The 25,272-nt window shown below is 40.5% G+C and overlaps 1 protein-coding gene across 2 annotated transcripts in view; it reads right to left on the bottom strand.

The window, feature by feature from the left end:
* Positions 1–11,584: 11,584 nt before the first annotated feature.
* Positions 11,585–25,272, bottom strand: part of AP2A2 (adaptor related protein complex 2 subunit alpha 2) — an 88,881-nt gene continuing 75,193 nt past the window's right edge. The window contains exons 16-23 of one of the 2 annotated variants that reach the window (XM_065402477.1): positions 24,445–24,522; positions 23,577–23,659; positions 22,840–22,929; positions 19,442–19,565; positions 15,092–15,208; positions 14,816–14,885; positions 13,004–13,138; positions 11,585–11,825 (exon numbers count right to left, since the gene is read on the bottom strand). In XM_065402477.1, coding sequence (XP_065258549.1) covers positions 11,748–11,825; positions 13,004–13,138; positions 14,816–14,885; positions 15,092–15,208; positions 19,442–19,565; positions 22,840–22,929; positions 23,577–23,659; positions 24,445–24,522 — 775 coding nt within the window. In that variant the 3' untranslated portion in view covers positions 11,585–11,747. The remainder of the gene's footprint in view (positions 11,826–13,003; positions 13,139–14,815; positions 14,886–15,091; positions 15,209–19,441; positions 19,566–22,839; positions 22,930–23,576; positions 23,660–24,444; positions 24,523–25,272) is intronic. The other variant, XM_065402478.1, reaches the window with a different exon arrangement.

Genomic DNA, 25,272 nt, shown 5'->3' with positions numbered 1-25,272 from the left:
ACATCTGCCCCAACCCCCAGAACTACATCAGCTCTGCCCCCTCAACCACACACCTCAGAGAAGAGCCACAAGAATGACTGAAGGATTAGAAAACATGCCTTAAAGTGATAGACTCAAAGAGCTCAGTCAAGCTGAACAAAGAGAAGGTTAAAGGTTGACTGGATTACAGGCTATAAGTATCTACAGGGGGAACAAATATTTAAATATAGGCTCTTCAGTCTAGCAGAGAAAGGTATAACATGAACCAATGGCTAGAAATTGAAGAATCGTGGTGAAGTCTCTAGAGCTGACAAGTTTTTAATCAAGATTGGATGATTTTCTAAAAGATCTGCGCTAGGAATTACTTTGGGGAAGTTCTATTTTTTGTGTGTTATACAGGAGGCCAGACTAGATGAACACAATGGTCCCTTCTGGCCTTTGAATCGATGAACTTACCCCTTATGTCCCCAGCTTGCCTCTGCTCCTCCCTCAATTTTGGAGGCTCTTCTTCACACACCTCCAGCCCACATCCATGTGCCAGATTGGGGGCAGCTGTTGGATGGAGGAAGGTGTCCTCTTTTCCCTCTCCCCAAGCTCGGTGTTACAGTGTGGAGGGAAAGGAGTGGGGAGTTAACCCATTTTTCACAAGAGGGCAGAGGGAAGTTAGAAGCAGGGCTGCTGTAGCGGGGTGGTTACCCCGCTCCTGCCCTGAAGGGCTTAAAACAGCCCTGGGAGAGGGCTGTGGCAGGGAAAGCTGGGCTGATTGGGGAAACAGCCTCAGCTGTGGCCACACCCCAAACAGACCCAGATGGCCCTATAAAGGCCAGGGAATCCAGGAGCAGAGACAGTCTCTCTCTAGCTGTAGAGAGAGAAGGACCAGGCTGCAGGGACCTGAGCAGAGTATCTGAATGGAGCAGGGCTGGGGAAAGGCAGAGGAGCTGGGGAGGCTCCAGCCTGGAAAGCCCCAGGCTGCAGCCTAGCAGAAGGCCAATGGGTACTGGGGGTTGCAGAGGCAGCAGGTCCAAACCCTCCCTGCCAGTGATGAATGGCTTATACTGCAGTCTGCCCCAGGGAATGGGGGCTAGTTGGTGACTGGCAGTAGCCCACGACTGAGGCAAGGTGGGGATAGAGGGTTGGGGGTTCCCTGGGGAGGGGAGACCCTGAGACTGAGGGGTGTATGGCCAGGGGGCAGCACCCCAGATAAGGGGGCACTGGGTCCGGGAGGGACACAGGGGCCCAGCGGCAGTGGGACACCGGCCTGCAGGGGGCGCTCTGGAGGCTGGACAAGCTAATTCCAGAGACGACCAGAAGGAGGCGCCGGAGGGGTGAATCCCACATCGCTATAGCTGCCCTGAACTGTCCATCCTCCTTGCCTCTTGAGAAAATGGTATCTGCTGCTCCCTCTACCCCCCACATCCATATCTACCTCTGTGGGAGAGTGGAGTGGGGGAAAGCACTCTGCTTCCTGCAGCAGCTGTGATTGGCTGTTCTCACCCTAAAGTGGGAAAGGTGGGGAAGGCAGCCAATCAGTGGGAGCGGACAGATCTGAAAACTGGGTGAAGACTACAGCTTCTTCTGTCCCTGTGAGACAGCTTGCAGCAGAGGCCAAAATCATGTCACTCCCAATAAAATGGTGTGTGTTTGGGTACAGTGAGCCATTGTGAAGCTTCTCAAACCCCTGAGCCCTAGTTCATACTAATAAAATCCTATTTCCCTATGTGACCGTCAGCCTCTCACTCCAGCTATCTGAACAGAGTCACTTCAGCACTGAGTGAAAGAACAGGTCCTTACACTGAACTTGGGTTTCATGGAAAGCATTAATGAGACAGGTACCTGGCCATGTAAGAATTTAATGGAATAAAATTGAAAATGAAGAAAAAATCAAGTATTTGAGAGGGGGAGTTAAGAATAATGTATATGATAAAGTGTTCTGACAAGTTGTCTTACTATATCCCTGATGACCTCCTTAACCCTGCTTTGGACAAGCTACTTTCCCATTTCTAATTACATCCTACCTTTCTTTCCACCTATGGAACTTAATTTCCTCTACCTTTCTCAATCTGCAGGCTTCCCCGCCCCCACCTCTGTTTCTTCCTTCACCACCTCAGCGCAGATGCCAATTCCAACCTGTCCCAGGATTCCAGAACTGGTAACTGCAGAATTCCCCTGTTACTCAGCCCATCCAGACTCTTAAACTTCCAACAACTCTTAAAGGCTTAGCAGCCATGTTTCCCAGAAGAGCAGGCATCTACAATAGGGACAAGTGCAGTGCCCTTTTACTGAAGTTGTTAGTCATACCTTTGTTCCTGGTACTGGTATCTTTCATGTCTTAAACTCTCATATCCCTACAGTCAGCAGAGGCTGGGGGTGTATTATTTCTAGATTAAAAAAAAAACCACAAAAATTATGTGTTTTATATTTTGGTTTGAAGATACTGAGGTTCAGGACCATCCTGATCTCTTCAGGGAATGATTTGTTCCAGATTCATGGCCAATGGCAAGGAAGCTCTGTCCCTTGCACACATTTTGATGTTGGAAGTTGAGATTTCTGTTGCTTCAGGAGGATGTAGCTGTCAGAGGGTCATGCTCAAGCAGGGTGAGGGAACTCTGGCCAGTCCACAGCAGGCTATGGAGTTTAGGACTGAAACCTTGAATTCAACCTTGCCTAGGTCACAGGAAGCCCAAGAAGAGAGCTTTAAAATCTGCTGAGATCACATCAGGCTGGGGCTTTACTATGTTTTGACCTATCAGATGATCCCTTAATTCCTCCTGAGCAAGGAGCCCACTCATGCATGTGAAAATCTACTTGGGTTAGGAACACAAAGTCCTTCACCACCAGGCAAGACAGACACATTTACCTTCAGCATTGACACCACGTTGAACATGAACTAGAGCACAGTGGGGAACTTTTTAGGGTCCTGAAATGGGGGTGAGGTCTGGAAAGTAGGAAATGGCGAGCTGCTTATTCTTCCACAACTGGGCTGCTCCCAGTCCCAAACATCCATGGGCTTGCTTCGGGGGGGGGGGGGGGGGGGGGAAATGACGGAGGCTAGCAGTAACAGGACATGGTGACCTACAGCAGCATCTGGGGACAAGAGCCCAGTACTTTTCACAGCTTGTGTGTGCCTGGAAATTCCCATTCCTGTCAATGATATCTTCCCCAGGGAAGGAGAGAGTTACTATAGCTTACTTAGGGCAGCAACAGACCTGCTCTGTTACAAACCATTCTGAGTGAAAAAGTTTATACTTTTATTTAAATATTTTTGAGCCTCTAACTGATTCAGATGGCTGACTCTCCCTCCACTGAGAATTAATTTTCATTTGTTTGCCTTGTGTTTCTGTGACTATGCTCCTGCTTGAGAGGGAGGAGTGAAATTGGGCTCAGCTCACTGAAATATTTCAGATGATTCGGACTCTCCTTACCCTCAAAGACTGATTGTCTCCTCGCCTGCTCTGACCCAGCCTGGAATATTAGTACTGAAGATGGGAGGGACCAGGTTACCATCCTTGCCCCACTATCTGGTATGGCAGGATCCATTCTGTATCTAACATCCTCCATCTGCAGTCTGAAGGGAGGAAGCAGCTAAGCTTGCAAATCAGGAGCAAGGCATTTGGTGCAGGCTCTAGGGACTCACACACATTCTTCCAGTGGACATACCCTCTTTCTGGAGTTACTCCCGTCATGGAGATGGGAAAAGATCCCACTATAACTGGCTTTCCCCATCATATCTGCCTCTTTTTTAGCTCAGGAGAGGGAGACATGCATCTTAGCCAGAGTTGGCCTTTCCAATGCATCTGGGTTCCGGGAAAAGAGGATTAGAGACCTTTCTAAAAGCAGTCTGGTAGTACCTGCCCCCAAGGAATTTTTTTAAAACGTCTAACAATGCATTCCTCAGGCAAAAACGTGCTCTTGAGACATAAGGATCCTGTGGAATAAAAGTGATCCTTACCAGGGATCAATTAGATATAGACATGGGTGAACTCCAGCTACTGGAAGTTACCCCAACCCTAGCATTTACTTAATAGCTATTCTTTGAGAGGGGCCAACTACATGCCCCTTACCCCCGCAGTGCATCGTTGCATTCTTCTTGTCCTACAAAACCCTTAATACAGAGGGGGAAGGAGTCCAGGAAAGCTGGCTGTATTTTAAAGAAGCCTTATTGAGGGCTCAGGAACAAACCATCCTGATGTGCAGAAAGAATAGCAAATATGGCAGGCGACCAGCTTGGCTTAACAGTGAAATCTTCAGTGAGCTTAAACGCAAAAAGGAAGCTTACAAGAAGTGGAAACTTGGACAGATAACTACTAGGGAGGAGTATAAAAATATTGCTCGAGCATGCAGGAAAAAGGCCAAAATACAACTGGAGTTGCAGCTAGCAAGGGATGTGAAGGATAACAAGAAGGGTTTCTACAGGTATGTTAGCAACAAGAAAAAGGTCAAGGAAAGTGTGGGACCCTTACTGAATGGGGTAGGGAATCTAGTGACAGATAATGTGGAAAAATCTGAAATACTCAATGCTTTTTTTGCCTCGGTCTTCACAGATAAGGTCAGCTCCCACACTGCTGTCCTGGTCAACACAATATGGGGAGGAGGTGAGCAGCCCGCAGTGGTCAAGGAACAGATTAAGGACTATTTAGAAATGCTGAACATGCACAAGTCCATGGGTCCAGATCTAATGCATCCCAGGATGCTGAGGGAATTAGCTGATGTGATTGCAGAGCCATTGGGCATTATCTTTGAAAACTCGTGGCGATCAGGGGAGGTCCCAGACGATTGGAAAAAGGCAAATATAGTGCTCATCTTTAAAAAAAGGAAGAAGGAGAACCTGGGGAACTACAGACCGGTCAGCCTCACCTCAGTCCCTGGAAAAATCATGGAGCAGGTCCTCAAGGAAACCATTTTGGAGCACTTGGAGGAGAGGAAGGTGGATTCACCAAGGGCAAGTCATGCCTGACCAACCTGATTGCCTTCTATGATGAGATAACTGGCTCTGTGGACATGGGGAAAGCAGTGGACGTGATCTATCTTGACTTTAGCAAAGCTTTTGATACGTCTCCCACAGTATTCTTGCCAGCAAGTTAAAAAAGTATGGATTGGATGAATGGACTATAAAGTTGATAGAAAGCTGGCTAGATTGTCGGGCTCAACGGGTAGTGATCAACGGCTCGATATCTAGTTGGCAGCCGGTATCAAGCGGAGTGCCCCAGGGGTCGGTCCTGGGGCTGGTTTTGTTCATCATCTTCATTAATGATCTGATGATGGGATGGATTGCACCCTCAGCAAGTTTGCAGATGACACTAAGCTGGGGGGGGGGGGGGGAAAGATAGGTAGATATGCTGGAGGGTAGGGATAGGGTCCAGTGTGACCTAGACAAATTGGAGGATTGGGCCAAAAGAAATCTGATGAGGTTCAACAAGGACAAGTGCAGAGTGCTGCACTTAGGACAAAAGAATCCCATGCACTGCTACAGGCTGGGGACCTACTGGCTAAACAGAAGTTCTGCAGAAAAGGACCTGGGGATTACAGTGGATGAGAAGCTAGATATGAGTCAGCAGTGTACCCTTGTTGCCAAGGCAACTGGCATATTGGGCTGCATTAGTAGGAACATTGCACTGGTGAGGCCACACCTGGAGTATTGCGTCCAGTTTTAGGCCCCCCGCTACAGAAAAGATGTGGACAAATTGGAGAGAGTCCAGTGGAGGGCAATGAAAATGATCAGGGGGCTGGGGCACATGACTTATGAGGAGAGGCTGAGGGAACTGGGCTTGTTTAGTTGGCAGAAGAGTGGGGGGGGGGATTTGATAGCAGCCTTCAACTACCTGAAGGGGGGGTTCCAAAGAGGATGGAGCTCAGCTGTTCTCAGTGGTGGCAGATGACAGAACAAGAAGCATTGGTCTCAAGTTGCAGTAGGGGAGGTCGAGGTTGGATATTAGTTAACACTATTTCACTAGGAAGGTGGTGAAACACTGGAATGGGTTACCTAGGGAGGTGGTGGAATCTCCATCCTTAAGAGATTTTTAAGGCCTGACTTGACAAAGCCCTGGCTGGAATGATTTAGTTCGTGTTGGTCCTGCTTTGAGAAGGGGGTTGGACTAGATGACCTCCTGAGGTCTCTTCCAACCCTAATCTTCTACGATTCTAGTGCAGCTTAACCAGGAATAATTCAGCTCTGGGCACTTCAGTCAGAAAGCTAACACATGAGATGGAGATCAGACAACAAAAATTGTTAGGTTGCTGAGAGAGTTTACATAAGGAGAAATTTGGTGTTATTAGACAATGTACTATAACACCCTTGGAATGTTAATATTTGAATGGTAAATGTCAATATTTTAATTCAGACTACAATAAGATACAATATGATTAGCTTTTTAACTGATGATCACCAGTCCGGGAAATATCGAAACCAGCACAGCTCCTCAGGTGTTTCCCCACACCTGCATGATTTGGTCAGGTATTTTTGTCTACTGGGCATTCGCCATATTCCTGTTTCCTACATTTGAAAGCAAGAATAGATTAATTCAGCATATGATTAAAGTTATTGATGTGCTAAACCAAGTTTTAATGGAACTCTCTTAATCAATTAAACCATATAACAGGAGAGAGACCTCCAGTAGCCAACAACTTTCTTTTTAACAAGACACTTACAAGTGTCAATTATTTCACTAATCAAAAGTCTATCTAATGGTTGGATGATTTTGTTCTATGATTAGTGCATTTTATAGCCACACAGGAGACTTGGGTTCTATAATTTGGTCTTTGACTCCCTCAGGGTGGCAGACTATCAACTCTTGCTGAGGACAGTTTATATGTATAGCTCTGAAACAACTATGTAGCAGGGGGGGAAAGTGTTAATGGGCTCCTAGAGAATCCTCCAGGCCCAAATGAAATTGTGGGTATGAAACAGACTGAAGTGGGGGCTTTTCCTTGTGAGTGCAGGAAAGTCTGGCAGATTAGAAATAGGCATTTGTTAACATTGAGAGGACATTGCTGTTCACCTTCCTAGCCTTCCAGACTCCCTTCCTGGCTCTCCCTCCTACCCCAAAAAACTCCCACCATCCTCCCGATATTAACAAGAAACTTCAGACCCAGATACCTCTGTGCACAAGCTGCCCTCTTCCCTGAAACAGAGCATTTGACAGCACAGGGGTTTTGAAAACTGTTCCAGATTCACACCAAACCCTGGTGGTGGTCAATCACCCACTGCATCTCAATGCATGCAGTTCAAGAAAGAGGGCAGCAGCTGGTGCACTGTCCTGGCCCCCACAAGGTCAGACAAAGCTGTAACCGCTGGAAGGTGGAATGGAAGAGCTGCACATAAGGACTGAAGAGCAAAGGAAAGTCAGGCTGAGGCAGCTTGCCAGTTATACTGAAAGGAAGACTAAAGGTAAGGTGATCAGTATCAGTTCAGATATTAGGGGATCCAGAGAAAAATCTCATTTTTGTACAGGATGTCAACAAATGTATAGTAAAGAGCAATCCTGCTCTGACAGGAACCAGACTAGCTAATATCTACTGAAATCTACAGTGAAATGATCCAATTTGCTGTTCAGAATATGGCTGCCTATATTTTCAATAAGTAATTAGTTCAAAACAGAAAAGGTAGGCAGAAGACTAACCTATTAAGATTAGAGTAACACACTGAAACACTGTCATGGAGACTGGTATTTTACTCAGGATGTGTGTTTTACTGGATACTGAGAGAGACAACCAGTCCATATCATTTGAATTTCTGGTTTACATACTACAGGATAACTGTGTAAACGGAACAAAAGATTTGAGGGAAAGGTAGCACCTGAATTAAACAGCCTGGTTTTTAGAAATGCTGTGCATCTGGAGCCTCCGTGAGACTTTAGGATGAGGCTACTCAACAATTCTTAAAAAAACCCTTAAAAGTCAAGTTTACCTGCAAATTCACTTAATTGACAGTGCAGAAAATCAGTGCACGTTTTTATAACTTTGCACAATTTGCTTTACAAATCACAACGGCTTGACTAGAGTAATGCAAGTTTAATATATGCGATTATGAAAATCTGCACTACAATGAAGGAGTTCTGATGTAAATAAAATAAGTGATGATGTGGTACAAAAAACAAACAAACAAAAACGCAATACCACTTTACTTAGGAGATGGGCCCTTGTGTGTATTCAGCATTCCATCAGCTTACTTTGAGACATTTTCATTACTTTATTCCGGTCAGTGTGTTGGCATGGGAGAGTGAGCTGGATTGTCTTACAGCTCATGCATCCAAATGAGTTTCAAATGCAGTTATTTTTAATAACTGGTGATCATGTGAAAGTCAGAAACAGACTTTCAGATCTCAGGTCTGGCTTCAAGTAAAGAATTCTAAGAGATTAGCACAGAACCCCAAGTTACTCTGTACATATACAATAGTCACTTTTCAAAATATAAACCTCATTTATATAGTTTTGTTTCCCACATTACATGTAGGAGCAGAAAGCCTTTGTTTTGCAGATGAAGTACAATACAGTATTTGAAAAACTATGATGCACTACATCCGAATACATTTTAGCATAATTCCCCCTTCCCCTCCGAAACAGGAAAGTAACATGGAAGACAGATAAATGTATTAAGTTACTGTTCTAACCATTTATTTTTTGTTTCAAGGTAACATAGTTCTTTTGATGCATTTATTTCTTTTCAATCTTCTATATAGTCATAATAAAGAAAATCCTCCAATTTGTCAGAATTTTCTTTTGATTTATACAAATGAAATGATCACCATAAATGTTACACATTGGAGTGTAGATCAAAAAGTGCACAATAATCTGTCCTGCTGTTCAGTTATTTTCATGTGTCAATGCCTAATACTGTACTTTGAACAATAATACTGTTTTCACTGCATAAACTGCTTGAGAGAGGATACAATCACTTTGGTAATGTCCAACCATCATTTCACAAAGCAAACAATATTTGTCTTTAGTTTTGTTCACAACACTGCAAGTGTGGCTCTCTGAACCATCTCATCAAATACAGAATTGCGGACATTTGAATAAAGCTTGATTACTTTTTTTTTTTTTTTTTTAATACATCCAACATTCTAAGACATTTATTAATCCTTCTTCCTCCTCCTCCCCACATTTAATACACAATTCACCACAACTTGAACCAAAGCAAAGTGAACTAAAACAGTACACAAAAACAGTGTCTCAGGTGTCCTTTAATGAAGATATAGGATCTGTATTTCCAGAGGGACAGTTGTACAATGGGATTTGGAAGAATGAAATAGCAGCTCTCTCCTTGCATCTGCTGCAGCACTCACTTGAACATAGCATGGTTTAACATCTCAATTTTTTATAATATAGCACACAACAGCACAGGTTCCAAGGGTACAAAAATGTGCCCATTAAAAAGGACTTATTTGGGACACCCCTTCACCCCCCAACTAAGGGTCATTTGGGACTTCATTGGCTCTAGTTACTGTCCGTTATTTTTAATTGCCAAATTCAGAAGGTAGTTCAGTACAGTACTTCAGTTTACCTAGCCAAACTTGTTTGTAGGAGACGTCAAAGGTTTTAAAGAATGGCTAGTGATTTGTTGGTGCCCAAATTGGGACACCCTAAAGGGGCCTGATTTTCAGACGGAGGGTGCTCAACACTGTCAGAAAATCTGGCCCCTGTAAGCGATCTCAACAGACACCCAAAATTGTGGCATCCACAATCACTAGTCACTTTTGAAGGATTTGGTCTTTCATTTTTAACTTGCATTCAAAATACATCACTGGCCCTTGACTGAACCAAGTTAATACCTATCCAGTTCCATTGCCTGAGTCATCTAAAAAGTAAGAAGTCACAAGGCATGTTTAGTCATGCAGCATCCAATTCCTCACAAGTGCATTGTGCTGCATGTCAACAGAAGCCTCATTTAGTGTGCAGTTCCAACATCTTACTAGTACTGCATCTCAAGCCATCATAGTAAGGGTGTGCTTGGTTACAAATGTCCATACTGTAAGACAGTAGGTCTTAAAGAGATATATATAGTCTCAGAGAGAAATTTTACAATCTGAATATGAGCGATTGCTTGTAACTTGTGACTCCAGTGTTGGCAGACATGCTCCTTTGTATTTAATCTGTCCCACACATCCCTACTGTTGATAGCTGCTAATTCCTAGCCTGTCTTAACAGCAGAGCTTGATCTGCTTAGGTAACCTTTGGTGCATCTAAAAGTCTGAAGGATGTAAACAAGACAATTATGTTTAATTGATTTCTTCAGAGGAGATGCAAATCTTTGCTCTTGTAGAACAATGAGCTATTAATGCATAGAGTCAGGAAAACCACTGTAAAAGCTGAACGTTATAGCCTTTCTACTCCCAACCTCAAAAGAAACCAAACACACATACCTGACATGACTGTAGGAGATTCTTTTCACCACTACTATGCTTCTCTGCAGTGCAGAGAAGGAATTGTACAAGTATTAATTGTTCACTGCCCAGCAATTTGGTCACATGATTAAACAATAAATGTTATCTGAGAAAATATTGTCTAAAATTAGATCTTGTACTTCATTTTTTAAAAAGTCAAATGGACATATTGTGCCTTGAGGATCAGATAGGATGATTTCTCCCCACCCTCTCTTTTTCTGTTGCAGCATCATGTGATCATAACCTGCTCTCCATGACTGATGCAGTGTTAATTAGGTAATCAACATTACCAAGGAACAATCGGACAGGGAACAGAGAAACCAAATGGACATCCTTCCTATCCTCAGTTGCTCCATTTGACTAAGAACAGGAAAACCAAGACTAGTTAAGGTATTGCTTTCCTCAAGATGAAAAAACAGACGTGTATAGACGAATGACCCAATATTGACTCTGAAGGACATTTCATGCAATCCATTTTGGATTTCTTACATCCCCTCTTCCTCAATTGAATTATAAATAACTGCTAAGCAAAAAAATTTCCTCCTGCATCCTGTGTTGCAAAAAGGAGAAAAATTGAACTCAAAGCTAGTGTAAAGGGGGATGTTGAGAATATTAATCTTTTCAAAAATTTGGTCCTGAAAAATTTACATGTGCAGTAGAAGTCAACTGAATATTAATGCTACACTGACTAAGCAATATATTCTATTGTGTGATATGGCAGTGCTCTGACTGAACAACAAGATTTTAAAACATACCCTGGAATCTGTCCTCTCTACCCATCACAAACTTGATGCCAATACCTTTCAGAAACTTCACTCATGAGTTCAGTCAACCAGACACATCACTTCTGACAATCTTAATCCAGAACCGAAGTGTCAGATCAATTTCTTGCAGATTGGTCAATCTGACCTTCAACAAACATATGAATTAAGCTCACTGGACATTACATTTGGTTTCTTTTAGCTCAAAGCAGAAAGGTGCACTTAGTAAAGGCACTAAAGCACCATGCTACCAGCAATTTACAGTGGCATTTCAATGAGAATACTCAGAGTTATCACACTTGCCTAAGCTCATTTCCCTTTAGTTAAATTTTAAAAAGTCCAACTTCTTAAACACAAAAAATAGAGCACAATTAAGATAGACATCGCTCCCATCCTTTATATAGCATAAGCTAAAAAGCCATGATTTTTTTATATCTAGAAGTCATTTTATACCGTACATTTTATATCCTTAATTTCATATGAAAGGGACAAGTCCTTTTAAGGCTGGGAGTTGGTGGTGGGTAATGTTGCAGTACTCAGACACTGATGTACAAGACATTTATTTGCAGCAGGATGAGGACAACTATGGTAGAAATGGAGAAACAAAACTGGACTGATCTTGTTACTATTAAAACTGTTCTGACAGCAGTTCACATAATCTCTGAGATACGGTTTCTTTACTTGTTCGTAGTGTGAGTCTATACATCTGAAAGAGAGCACATAAGAAATCTATGTATTATAAAGACAACAGTAAAACATGTCTGCATTTAGATGGACTTATCAGAAAAAGCGTACAGATTAAGTAACAAAGCAGTACAGGTGCCACTTGGTCGTGATATGAGCAATGGCTAGTAATTTTCATGTGAGACACTGACAACTTTATTCAGGCACAAAAAAATATTTAAAGTCTGCGGGGACAGGTCCTCTGAGTTCTGAAGGTGTTTAATGTACTTTTCCCACTGGGCTTTGCCCAGATCTAACTGTACTCTAAAATAAATAGATTTTCCTGCTTAACTACCTCTCTAGAAATTTCAAATTTCTGCTACCATACCTTGGTGCTGAAATATGGACAATCCTTGAAAGCCCGTTAAGTGATCAGCAGCAGGAAGAGGAGGAATTGCTTCTGAGCTACTAAAGGCATTCTCACTAACCCCATTAACTTGGGAAGCAGAGATTTGTAAACAAAACCAGGATTCTCAAGCAATACATTTCATTCCCACTGAGAACCAACACAACCCCCCAAAACATGGATTTTCTTCAACTCCAATATCACCAGGAAATATAAAACACAGCCATCATGTGCAGTCCCTTTGATTTTACAATTGTAGCAAACACTATTCCTACAGATCTGCATCCTTTCACTGCTGGTTCACAAAGTAGTAAACAAAACAGAGCTATGTTTCGTTCATTTAGAAACAGATGAGGCAAAAAAAAAAATCAGTTTTGTCTAAGATGTGGAAGGGAAAATTTAGTAAGAAGTTTTTAACTTTCAAGGGGGCATCAAACAAATACAAAAGACTATTAAGATTAATTTAGTGTCCTCTTCACAATAAGGAGAGTTGTAGTTTGATGATAGGATGGAATATTTTCCAGGGAAGAATCTCAGAGTAACACAATATGTGAGCATGCAAAACAGCAGAGGCCTTTGGAAAGCTGAAAAGTAGCCTGCTGAAAGCCAAAGCCAGAACAGCTGCCTCAGTTTTCAACCTATTTGGGGTTTATTGACATTGACAACTGAGTCTGAGACATCACATAACTACTTCCACTGCAAGTTATTTTTACTAAACACACAAGGTATGTTTAGTCAAACGCATTGGTAAGATAAGTTTTATTCCATTTCTGTAAACCAGCACTTATTTAACTTGCAAATACAAAAGCAGGTACCTGTGCCTGAAGGTTGGGTTCAAGACGCAGCAAACATCCAATCTGGGTAGTTTTTGTGTGTATTATACCAGCACCAACAAAATTAGCAGGGTTGGGATCTACCTCTTCAAGGAGGGCAGAGCCAAAGCCAATGATCTATCAAAGAAAACCCAAAAAAGAGACTTTGTTTAGAGACAGTGCAGGGACAGGAAGACAAAAGTACAAAGTGTTCAAGAATGCTCATGAAACAGCCTATTCACCTGATCACGGTCACCAGGTAATTGATTTAGTTAAATAAGCAGGGAACTTCTTAGCACTGAAAATAAGTTTTAAAGCATCAATAGTATTATAAGAATTCTGACATCTTAACACTACCACTATACCACAACCTGAACTTTTAAGATAAACTTGTTTGGCACTCCAAGTAGTAGCAACACTTATAAATAGGATGAGGGGTCTGAGTTCTCTGGATTCAGACACTTAAGTCCTTCCTCCACACCTGTCCCTCATACCTTCCTCTCCTCCTCCTCACCTGCTCCATTTCTCCTAGCCCCTCTCCCTTTCACTGTCTTTCCATTTAATCACCTCTTAACTAAACCCCATCCACAAAAGACTCAATGGAACATGATGCTTGTCACTGTCATACTGATCACTCTGCTTGTATGCTCTAGCCCTTTCCCCTGTCCTTTGGCTTGTTTGTTTATTTAAATTGTAAGCTCTTCAGAAAGGATACAAAGGAAACCAATCAGTCAGTTATGTTTTCTTTCCAAACGTTATAAAAATGGATGTACTGTGAAGGGACACTGAACTAGAGTGGCCAAAAACTGCCTCATATTGAAAAACCTCCCATACTAAGGGTACGTTTACACTACCCGCTGGATCGGCGGGTAGTGATTGATCTATCGGGGATCGATTCATCGCGTTAACATGATAAATCGATCCCCAATCGCTCTGCTGTCGACTCCTGTACTCCACTGCGGCGAGAGGTAGAAGCGGAGTCGACGGGGGAGCAGCGGCAGTCGACCCCGCGCCGTGACGACGCGAGGTAAGTCAACCTAAGATACGTCAACGTCAGCTACGCTATTCTCGTAGCTGAAGTTGCGTATCTTAGGTTGATTCCCTCCCCTCCCCCCCAGAGTAGACCGGGGTAAGCGGCTAACAGATATTAGTCATCCTATCTGATGTTTAGCCAGATTTTAACTCCAGTTGCCAGATGGCATGCAGTAAAGTTTTCACTGGAATAGTTAATCATGCTAATAAGATTTCATGATATATACACAAGTATAATAGCAAACAGTTGAGCGATAAACCGGGTTTGAATGGTAAAAAAGGAGGGGCTGGTTTAAAGTTTTCTAATTTCACAATGTCAACAAAGAGTGAGTTTTCACCCTGCTTTTTGACCAGGTAGATTTAGTCAAAACATTTTGACAAAAAGGAAACAATTACATGAAAAATATTTTCAAAATCTATTTTTTTTTAGTAGCTCTAGTAGAGAGTAGACTTTGAAATTCCCTCCAATTCAATTTCATGAATGAAGTTCACAGTTCAGTATAAACCTCTTCAAGGTTCTTCACAACAAGCCCTAGAACTCTTAGAAATAAACCAAATTGGATTAAAACCTATGTAAATCCTACAGATATTTCCATACTGCTAAGTGCAATTACCTCACTGACTAATTTGCAATGTGTTCGTGCCTAAGCAGCATGACCCAAATGCCCCGAAGAAAAAAAGAGGGACAAAATAAAATGTCAGCATCAATAGAATCATTACATTTGTTAATGCCACTGCTCCAAATCTGAAATTCATCTGTTAAAATACCACACTGTTACCTACCTTTGCCTTTGTGATCTCTGTATCCATTGGATGCTTTGCTTTAAAGATGTTCTGCATTTCTTGCTGAGGACTGTGAGAAACATACAAGTTAGTATCATGCTATAAAAACATATAACACAAGAGCATAGCTGGTAGAGTGCTGAAGTTCAACAGTAGTATTTACTTATATTGAAGTGGCTCTCACAAGCCTCAATCGGAAATGAAGCACCACTAAGCTAGGTATTATTCAACATAGCCCTTTCACTGAGAAATTTACAATCTGGGTTCAAATCTTACTTGCTCAGTTGTTTCCAACGCTGGAAGAAGTCTTGAGAGGCCATCTCCGTAGGTTGGAAAAATTTGTTCAGTGTGATCGGTAGTTTTACTGAAATATTTTGAAATGTTCCCCCATATCTGCATGAAGAACAAAGAGAAAAGGTGGTACAAGTTATGATGAATTACAGACTGTATTTCAGAACCTATTTAAGAAAAAAAGTGAAACACTGAAAGATACTGTGACGCTGGTAAACCAAGTGCCAGCTCTGGCCAAGGCCAGGGGCGTTAGCTAAGAACGGACAAACTCATAGCTGGAAACCAAAGCATTTCTCCTATATGTTAGTTTTGTTCAAAACAAGTATTAGTCTTATAAGAATGTATTTACTGCTTAGAAGCTATGAAATGATTGTAAATTGCTATATGCATTAATCTCACTTTTAATGTCTGTATTCCATGCTGCAAGGTAAAACGCAAGTGTTTTATAATTATAAAAATGCCTGCTTTGAACGTGTGAATTCAGATGGGAATAGTGGCTCCCACTGCCCACCCAGAAGGGCTATCAAAAATTAAGTGGGCCATCACAGAACAAAAGCTTTGTTAACTGCCTCATCCACCCATCGACAAGTATGTGCAAAAGGCCTCCACCCATGGATCTGAATGTTGGAAGAGGTAAATAAAAACAGATGACATGAAATTTTTTTATCTTTGCTGTTTGGACCCTCACAAGGGCTGGAGCTAAGAAACAAAAAACAGAGATCCGCAGGGTCAACCTGGGTTCAGCCCTAAAGACATTAAATGTTGAAACTCATTTGTGTTTCCATGCTTGCTTGTTTTAACCTGTAAATAAATCATTTCTTTTTCCTACTTAATAAACCTTTAGTTAATTACAGGATTGGCTGCAGGTGTTGTCTTTGGCATGAGGTCTAAGGTAAAAATGGATCTGGGGAAAGTGACACATCTCCTGGGACTGGAAGCAACCTGAATATTTTGTGATGAATGGTATAAATGACTATTTATCACTAAGACCAGCTTGCCAGTGTGGCAAGAGACTGGAGAGCCCAAGGGGACTGTCTGTGACTCTATGGTAGAACTGTTACAGTGATCTAGGAGTTGACATTTGTTACTGAGTTGGTGAAATCGAATTATAGAACATACCACCAGTTTGGGGTGTCTGCCCTGCTTTTGACAGTCTGCCCTGAGGTCGGCATTCTCAGTTGTGAGCCACTCCAGATAGCATAAATTATATTGCCTTATCAAAGGGCCATTCACTATTTCACAGAGAATACAAAGAATTCTGAAGTAAATATACTTTAGACTCAGACTATTGATTATAAACTCTTTTTCGGAGGGGCAATATGTGGGAGAAAAGACAAGCATTTGTACTTATGAGAAAAGAAGTTTAGGAATAACTCATTTTAGATGCATATGAAGGCAGAAATAGTTAAATGCATCAACACCTCAATAAGAATTCCATGAATCTGAACTGGAGTATAAGTTCACATTTAGAGTGCTGACATTATAGATAATGCCAACCAAATAAATGTTGAGAATGGACTCACAACTGCAGCCTCCCATGTATTAAGGCCAACTGTAATGGGGTAAAAGCAAAGTAAACAGTAGTAGTAGTAGTAGTATCTGTTACTGCTTATTTTAAAACCGTGGCTTTCTACATGTAAAAAAATGTTAATTTTCATCCACAGCAACAGAATGAATAAAACAATAGCAAACCTGTATAAAAATAATCAATAGGTAAATCATTAATCAGGTTTACACTTTAGAGGAAACATGCATATAGACATTCCAAAAGGTACAATCTCACTATAAACTACAAGAAGGTGAACAGATTTATTTCGATGGAAATAAATACACCAATGTAAAATACCACCATTTTAGATCAACACAATGCAAAGTTAGCATCTCGCCTTTATAAGGCTGATAATCTTAATGTTTAAATTACTAAGTAGGCATGACTGAACAATGTCTATTCTTTATTTGGACAATTTGCCTAAAACAGCCATCTAAACATTGTTACCAGGTGTATTTCTTTTCTAGGCATCTTTAACATTCTTCTTAAATACTAAAAACTGTGAATAGGATATATTGCCTAAGAAAATTGCATAGCATTCAAGATGTGAAAGGCCACAGGTTTAAATCCCCCCCCCCCCAACAGTTCTGATGATAAACGTTTTTGTTCTTTGTATTTTTTAAACAGACGCTCTAAGAAATGTGGAAAGCCTGAGTCAAAATACTCACCTATAATATGCCTTCTTGCTTTGATATTGGCTTATATGAAGATTACACAGTTAGGTGAGGAGAGACTCCTACACCCTCTTTTATTAAGCAACTCCTCGTAGCCAGCATCTCAATTAATGAACTGCATACAGTCATTTCAGGGTAACTCTTAAACTGACACTCAAGTTAATCAAGTTTAACACACACTCATTTATGTGAAGAACCATCACCTGAGATAAGTCAAGGAATTATTAAAACTGAATTTACTTTACAGTTCATGTTGCCTGTTCACCGTTTTGCATTTCACTCAGCTTGGACCCTGAAAAATAGTAGATAGCTTCTACTAAGTTTCACTTTTAGATTTTCATTGGAATATCCTGGGAGCATACGTATTGGCTGTAAGCACTGTAGAAAACTAATTAAAAAAATTCCATTGTATCATGAAAATGTTTCTGGACAACAAGTTAATCTACAACTTTCATGCAGGGAAACTTCCTTTTTGTATTGCATAGCAATCTGGAGTTCAACCTTATTGAATAAAATGGAAAGATAAGTGAGAACTACGGTCACCTGTTCAGTTAGAGTTTACCTACCATGTTGTTCCAAAGAATGACTATTTGAGTTGAATACAGTATTGTTGTAGCTGTGTTGGTCCCACAATATTAGAGAGACAAGGTGGGTGAGGTAATATATTTTATTGGACCGATGTCCGTTGGTGAAAGAGCCAAGGTTTTGAGCTATACAGAGCTCTTTTTCAGTTCTGGGAAAGGTACTCAGAGGATATGTCTACACTGGAATTAAAAAGCCACGGTTAGCCTGTGTCATTTGACTCGGACTAAGGAGCGGTTTAATTGTAGTGTAAACATTCAGGCTCAGGCTTGAGCCTAGTTCTGGGACCCTGTGAGGTCCCTGGAGTAGATTCGTGGGGGATGAGGTTGTAGAGTTTCTCTTGGAGGTGTTTGGGGAAGGATTGTATGATATCCTTACATTCCTGGGTGAATTGTGGTGTGGGGTCTTCAAGTTCTTTGTAGTAGGTGGTGTCGGAGAGTTGTTCGTTGGCCTCGCTGATATAGTTATCACTGTTGAGAAGTATGATGGGACCCCTTTGTCTTGGGGTTGGTTTTCAGGGACTGTATTGCTGTCCTATTGGTGGTGGAGTGATTGTGATGGATGTGATTTTTGTTAAGGATTTCACAGTCATTTTTTTTCCAGAAGCAATCAATGTAACGATCAAGTGTGTGGACCACACCCTGAAAGAAATCTCTTCCAAACCCACTTTTCTGGCCTTCAAAACAAATCTCCCATCCTCATTATCAGTAGCAAGTTCCCCCCAGACCAGGACTCATGAACTCAAAGTGGCACCCCACCCTGCCATAACAGATGCAAAACCTGCAGACATATCCATATCTCCACTGCTACGATGATCAATACCCCCCCCCCAAACACACCTTTCAAAATCCTTGGGTCCTACACAAACCTATCACAACATGTGGTATACTTTATCCAGTGCATAATGTGCCCCAATAACAACGATGTGGGTGAAACCAGACAATCTCTATGCTCGCAAATAACCCCTCTCAGAAAAAATGATAAAAGACAAACACTGTATCACCTGTGAGCAAACACATCTCACAAAATAATCTTTCCATATCTACCCCCTCAGTCCTTGTCCTCGGAGGAAACTTGTGCAGTACCTTTAAAGATTCACGGCTTTTTACAACAATCTGTAACCCACTAACCCTTCTTTTTTGGAGAGGCCTTAGCAGGCCACTTCATGTTGAATGGTCTCTTTGAGTATGTGTTAACTATTTATGCTAAACAGTCTCTTCCACTTTGTATTTAGTTGTGACACTGATTGCCTTTTCCAGACCTGAAAAAGAGTTTTGTGTAGCTCAAAAGCTTGTCTTTCACACACAGCTGATGATCCAATAAAAGGTATCACATCACCCACCTTGTCTCTCTAAATTGAAGGCCTTTAGCAACTTGTTAGAACAAGCCCTCAGGCAATTCCTCTGTCCAGAGTACCTTTTAATTCTTCTGTGCTTCCAATGCATTTTCAGATTCAGAAGTCTAAGCCAAAGTCCACGTCTATGCTAAGCTTTACTTCAACTCCAAACAAAAACAAAAAACACCTTTTACCTGAATTGAATGTTTAGGATTGGAGCTTCCATGAAGTCTGATATGCACTCAATATTCACAACTTGCTGCACCTGAGCGCCCCCATCCACTGTTGGGTCCACTGGTTTTGTTTGCAGGTTCAGGCGTGAGAGGTTGTTAAGGAAACCAATTGACAGAAAAAAAAAATGATTGTGCTTTTAATATAAATTTACATCTTCATATGGATAAATTGGCCACTGGGGGGAGGTGGGCTGGGGGGAGGAAACCAACGTTCACCAGTAAGTTAAATGTCCCTGTGAAACACAATATTAACTAGATGTTATGTGGATAATTTTTCAAGCACCATACCAATATACAGATTCAAGATAGTAAGAGACAATTTTTGCTAGTAACCCTTGCAGTATTAAACACTGTATTGAGTGCATGCAATGTATGCAAACATAAGATGTCCAAACAAGTCTTATATGCTGTAGATGGTAATTCTGAACTGCTAGTGATATTCAATTTTACTCACATTTTGTATCCATCAATCCCTACAGATCTTAATATATTGAGTAATGTGTAGTTGTAGATTCTGTCAAATGCTTTTTGGAAGTCAATAAAACACAACTATACTGTGTTTCATTTCAAATGATCTTTCTAATATGAGATTAAAGTTCATAATGGTGTTCATCATGCCCTTTCCATGCCTGAAGCAGTATTGTTGGTCATTTCTTTCCTTATCTATCTTTCCTTGTATTAGGTCTTGAACAACTCACAAAAATATTTAGAAATAGAACTACACAGCACACTTAGCCCAGGCTCTGACACAGGTTTGATGCCAAGCTCCCCTTCCATCCACACACAAATCACTTTGACTTGGGTCAGCAAGGACTCAGGAGCCGGGACCTAGGACTCTGCTAGGTGGGCGGATCAGAGCCTGAACCCCACTGTGACTCAGATCCAAACCCTGTCATTTTGCAGCATGGATGCAAGACCCAGATCAAGCAATTGTAAGCCCAGGTTTACAATACAGTGTAGATGCTCAAGTGCAGGCTTGGAAACACTATGTTCACAAGCCTGGGGCCCAAAGACCCGATTTACATTGCAGTGTAGACATACCCTCAGGGTATATAGCATCTGTATACCCAGACTCACTGCCATGGGTTTTGTATTTTTTTTTTTTCTTTTCTCCCCAGTGTAGACATACTGTAGAGGCATGCGATTGTTCTGTAGTCTTTACAATCCATAGCACTGGTCTTTTTTTCAGTTTGGATATGTAAGGTTCTGAAGTATTCTGGCAATTCTCCTGTCTTAAATATATTCTTCATTACCTCTGACTGGGCTTTTAAGTCTTCATCCACTATACTTTAACAATTCAGCCAGTATTCCATCGCAACCTAGTGCTTTTCCATTCGGAAGTCTTTTTATTGATGCCAAGATTTCTTCATTATTGATGGACTTAATTAATCTCTAGCTAAGCTTTTTCAGGCCTATCATCACCATATAGTTCCTTGATACATTCTCACCGTCTCTCGTTCTTGTCTTTAGGGTCTGTCAAATATCGTCCATTTTTGTCCTTTACAGTGGTATTGGTCACCTTTTTTCTTTAATTGAAGGTTCTTATCTTTTGCTACATCTCATGTTATTCTCTTTATCCAACTGTCCAATTTCTTTGCATTTCTCATACAGCTATTCAGTCTTTACTAATATGCATTTATTATTTTATTTATTTGTTTTTACTAATATGACTCTACTAATGCACAGTACTCTTCACCTGCCTGAAAAATTTTCAACAAAGAACTAAAATTTGTACCATATTGTCTTTCTATATGAGAGGAAAGGCAGACTCATAAGTACGTTATGAAGCTTTTATCCAACAAAATTTAAATTTTATTTTGTAATATATTTGCTGGGACTAATGTTAATACCATGGACTTGTTTCAATTTATTCTAAAGTTTGAGATGTCTCTGATTTCCCTATTGCTTTCACAACACATGGCACTAAGAGGACCAGCAATCATTTAAAAGAAAAGTCTTAATTTTTGTTTTATTTGTTGCCCCTCCCCTTCATTACCACAAAGGCTCACAAGAACAATGGAAACTTACTGTTTCACCATAGTCAATTAACCTTATAGTGATGTCAAGGGTGCAAAGTAATTTGAAAAAAAACTCTCCATATAATCTTTCAGTTTAGTAATTTTAGGCATTACTTGTAATAGTGGTAGGTCATTAAGACGCAAGTACAATTTCAGTGTTATGTTAATGTTTGTAAAATACTATATCGTACATGCACTAGGCCTTATCAGCTAAACTCTATAGTTAAAATTCCATTAATTTTTTTAAAGGATTTATGAACTGTTCCACTGAGACCACTTATGCTTGTGGATACAATGAAAGTTACCACTTAGAAAAGCTAGACCGAGCAAAACAAATATTTTCAATTCATGGGGAAAGCAAGGAAGGAGTCGGGAAGTTAATCTAACCATTTCTGAACAAGGGAGAGGTTTAATCACAACCACATTTTTGAAGAGTTTGCCTGCCAAAAATATATATTTTAGCATCAAGATCTTTAGTTAGTAACCAAAGGCTTAACTACATTTCTTGTAGCTTCCAAGCTGACTTCAGCAAACTAACCAAGCAATGTTGTGATTTAGTAAATTGATTACTTTACCACATGCTATATTAATGGAATTTTTAATAAAGCGTCCTTATTTTCTTTGATACTATCAAGTATATTCAAAATCCATAGCTAGACTTTTACTAACTGCTTAAAAGTGATTGTTTTGGTAGTGCAACAAATATTTTAAAGAGCAGTGAATAATCTTTCCACATTAGCTTGCATAGCTGAAAAGTTCTCATTTAGTTTGCATTTGTCTAATTTGACTTATTCCCTTTTAACTCGCAGTGTATTTTGTGATTAAATTTTAATTAACTCTCTTGGCACCAAAGAGTTAAAACCATTTCAACTTTAGTACCAGCAGAGAGACCTAAACTAAACTTGGCAATAGATAATAGCTCTGTGGTAAATTAATCAAATACCTGATTTTAATATGCTCCCTTTTTTCTCCTGGAAGCTGGTACTTTGCAACTTTGCCCATACAATACCATGTATCTTGTCAAAAGTGTATTAGGTAACCTCTCACAACAATAAGATATGCCTATACAAATCCTACACAATACTACTATGTGTAGCATTTTTTCTAGAGCCATAGATTTTGCTAAATTAATTTTTCTACACTGACACCAAAAGGTTGTATTTTTAAGACAAAGAAGTGACAACTTCCTCATCTTGTGACGTATCAGACCTTGAATCTAGCAGCTATTGCATTAGCCAAAGTATTTCTTTATTACTGTTTATTTTTGCATTTGATATATGTAATGATCAGGTGCATACACTACTACTTGCATATGAGGCGGAGCAATTAAATCAAGGATATTTGACTGAAGTTCATCTGAACAGATTAGTGTTGGAGTAAAATTCAAGAACTGAGTGGAAGTCTTGTTACCATAAAATATAAACATCCGACCTGGAAAGAAATAGGTAAAAACATTTAATTACAAAATCCTCAAGTATAGCACATATAACATTAATTAAGTACACTGACTACATTTGGAGCAAGAGTCTAAGGCTGGGTCTATATGTATATCGTTTCAGCAGTGCAGCTGTACACATACAGCTGTCTTGCTGCAGTGCATCTGGTGAAGATGCTCTATGCCGACGGGAGAGAGCTCTCCTGTCAGCATAAAAACCCCCACCTCTGCGAGTGGCAGAAGCTATATTGGCGGGAGAAGCTCCCCCGCCAACATAGAGTTGCATGCACATGCACGAGCACTTATGTTGGTGTAATTTATGTCACGGGGGGGATGAGGGGGTGTGTGGAATATTCACACACCTGAGTGACAAGTTTTGCTGACATAGACTATGTCTTCGCTACAGCCTAAGACAACTGTTTTCCACCAACACCACAAAAAGGGTTCCTTAAGTAGGTTAGGCCTCAAATCTGATCCACTTTAGATGTTTAGAAAATTTGTCACCAGTAAATTAACAAAATAACCATTTTTAACTAACAAGGTTTATTCCCAATTCTGTGCTGACACTGCTTTTGATACAACAAGGAAGTTAACACCATGTTAACTACCAGATCTATTCAAAACATAAAACTATCGGTCTTACCCAAGTTCTGTCGAAATTCAGATTTCAGTCCAATCTGTAGCAGCTGATTTTCAAACAAAACTCCATTATTTTTACATACAAACCTAGAGAAAGATAGGCACATTTGAAAGGTAAGAGTTTATATTTTAACTGCAAGACAAATTATTACAAAGCAATCAAAGCCACAGAACTTAAAGGTCTTGTGGACAGCATAAAGAAGAGAATTGTGGGCCCAGGTGCCTTGAAGTAGTCAGTAAAAAGCACAGACAACAGAAAAATTGTAAATTTACTGAAATGAATTTATATTATAGCCCACACCTTCCTCGTAATGTATCATTATTTTAACTATTCAAGTTTATTACAATGTTATGTTTAAAATGAAAACAGGGAGGAAACCAAGACACACAGACATGCTATATAAGTACCAGGCAACAGATTTTTCAATCCAGCATTAATCTAGTGGATTAATGAACTTCAATTCAGTGTTTCACCTACTAAGCACTTGAACAAAGTGCACTTGCAATACCAATTCTCTTGGCTATGCCTACCTAATCCCCAGTTACATTTGTTCTCAACCCCAAATGATTGCAAAATGTGGCATACAACTAACACTGATGAGGAGAGGCCTAGTTTTAGAGCAGCATGTGGTATTGCAGGTGAGCGCTGTGCTGCACTGGCAAAGTTGTGAATGAGTATACAGCATATACAACACAGCATCTATAACCAGCTCTGTGCATTACCAGTCTTACTGCATGTCTAGAAAAAACACTGGCCACTTTGAAAAATAGTGGGTTAATACTTAGTTTAATCCCTTGCTTTGTGATTTTTGATTATTTTGTGATAATGCTCTGGAAGTTGCCCATTTTTGCAAGATTTTAGTATTGCTTACTTGTGAATAAGCTCATCAGCATCATGCACAGTATCAGCTGGTTCCTCAGAAACTACCTCAGATGAAGCCAGGTCAGGGCTAATTCAAGCAGCACAAAGGAAGAAAGGAGGTAGCAATAGAGATGGCAAGAGTTAGAAGTTAGTAAAAAAAGAGAGCTTAGTCATTTCCTTTATTTCCTCTCTCAGAACAGCACTTTGGGATATGACACACCAAGGCCTACATTTTTGAACTAAGACACCTGGAGTTAGGTACCTAAATTACTTTAGCAATCTAAGCAACTGGATTTTTCAGAGGGGCTGAACACCTGCAGTCCCCACTGATTTCAATAAGAGTGGAAATGTTCAGCACTTAAAATCATACCACTTTAGGCCTCTAAATCCTTTTTAGACATCTAAGTCCAGGCACCATTGTGCAAAAAATTTGGATTAAGTCCATATTTAAGAACGCCCATTAACTTTCATTAGTCTGCATACGGATGCCAGGTCCTCATTGCCACTAATAGCATTTCTAGTTACACTTCTGCTTTTCTCAAACTCGAAAAAAACTGCACTGCTTGAATGAAAGAACAAGCATTGCCAAAACAATTTAGAACAATTATGCAACAGTAAATATACTGGTAGACTGTCCAGAACATCCCTTAACCAAGTAACAGATTTCCTCCTTAATCCCACCTTACTACTTATGGAAAAGTGGCAGAGGTTACTGTAGAAGACGCCTAGGTAGTAACTACCTTAGACAAGCACTTTACCAAATGCAATGACTGCAAACAGGGTAGGGGTCAGCAATGCTAGTAATTTTTCTGCAGCAAATGTCCACATATAAAGCATT

This window comes from Emys orbicularis, chromosome 4 (assembly GCF_028017835.1).
Source record: "Emys orbicularis isolate rEmyOrb1 chromosome 4, rEmyOrb1.hap1, whole genome shotgun sequence".
NCBI lineage: Eukaryota > Metazoa > Chordata > Testudines > Emydidae > Emys > Emys orbicularis.
This window is presented reverse-complemented; position numbering and strand designations above follow the sequence as displayed.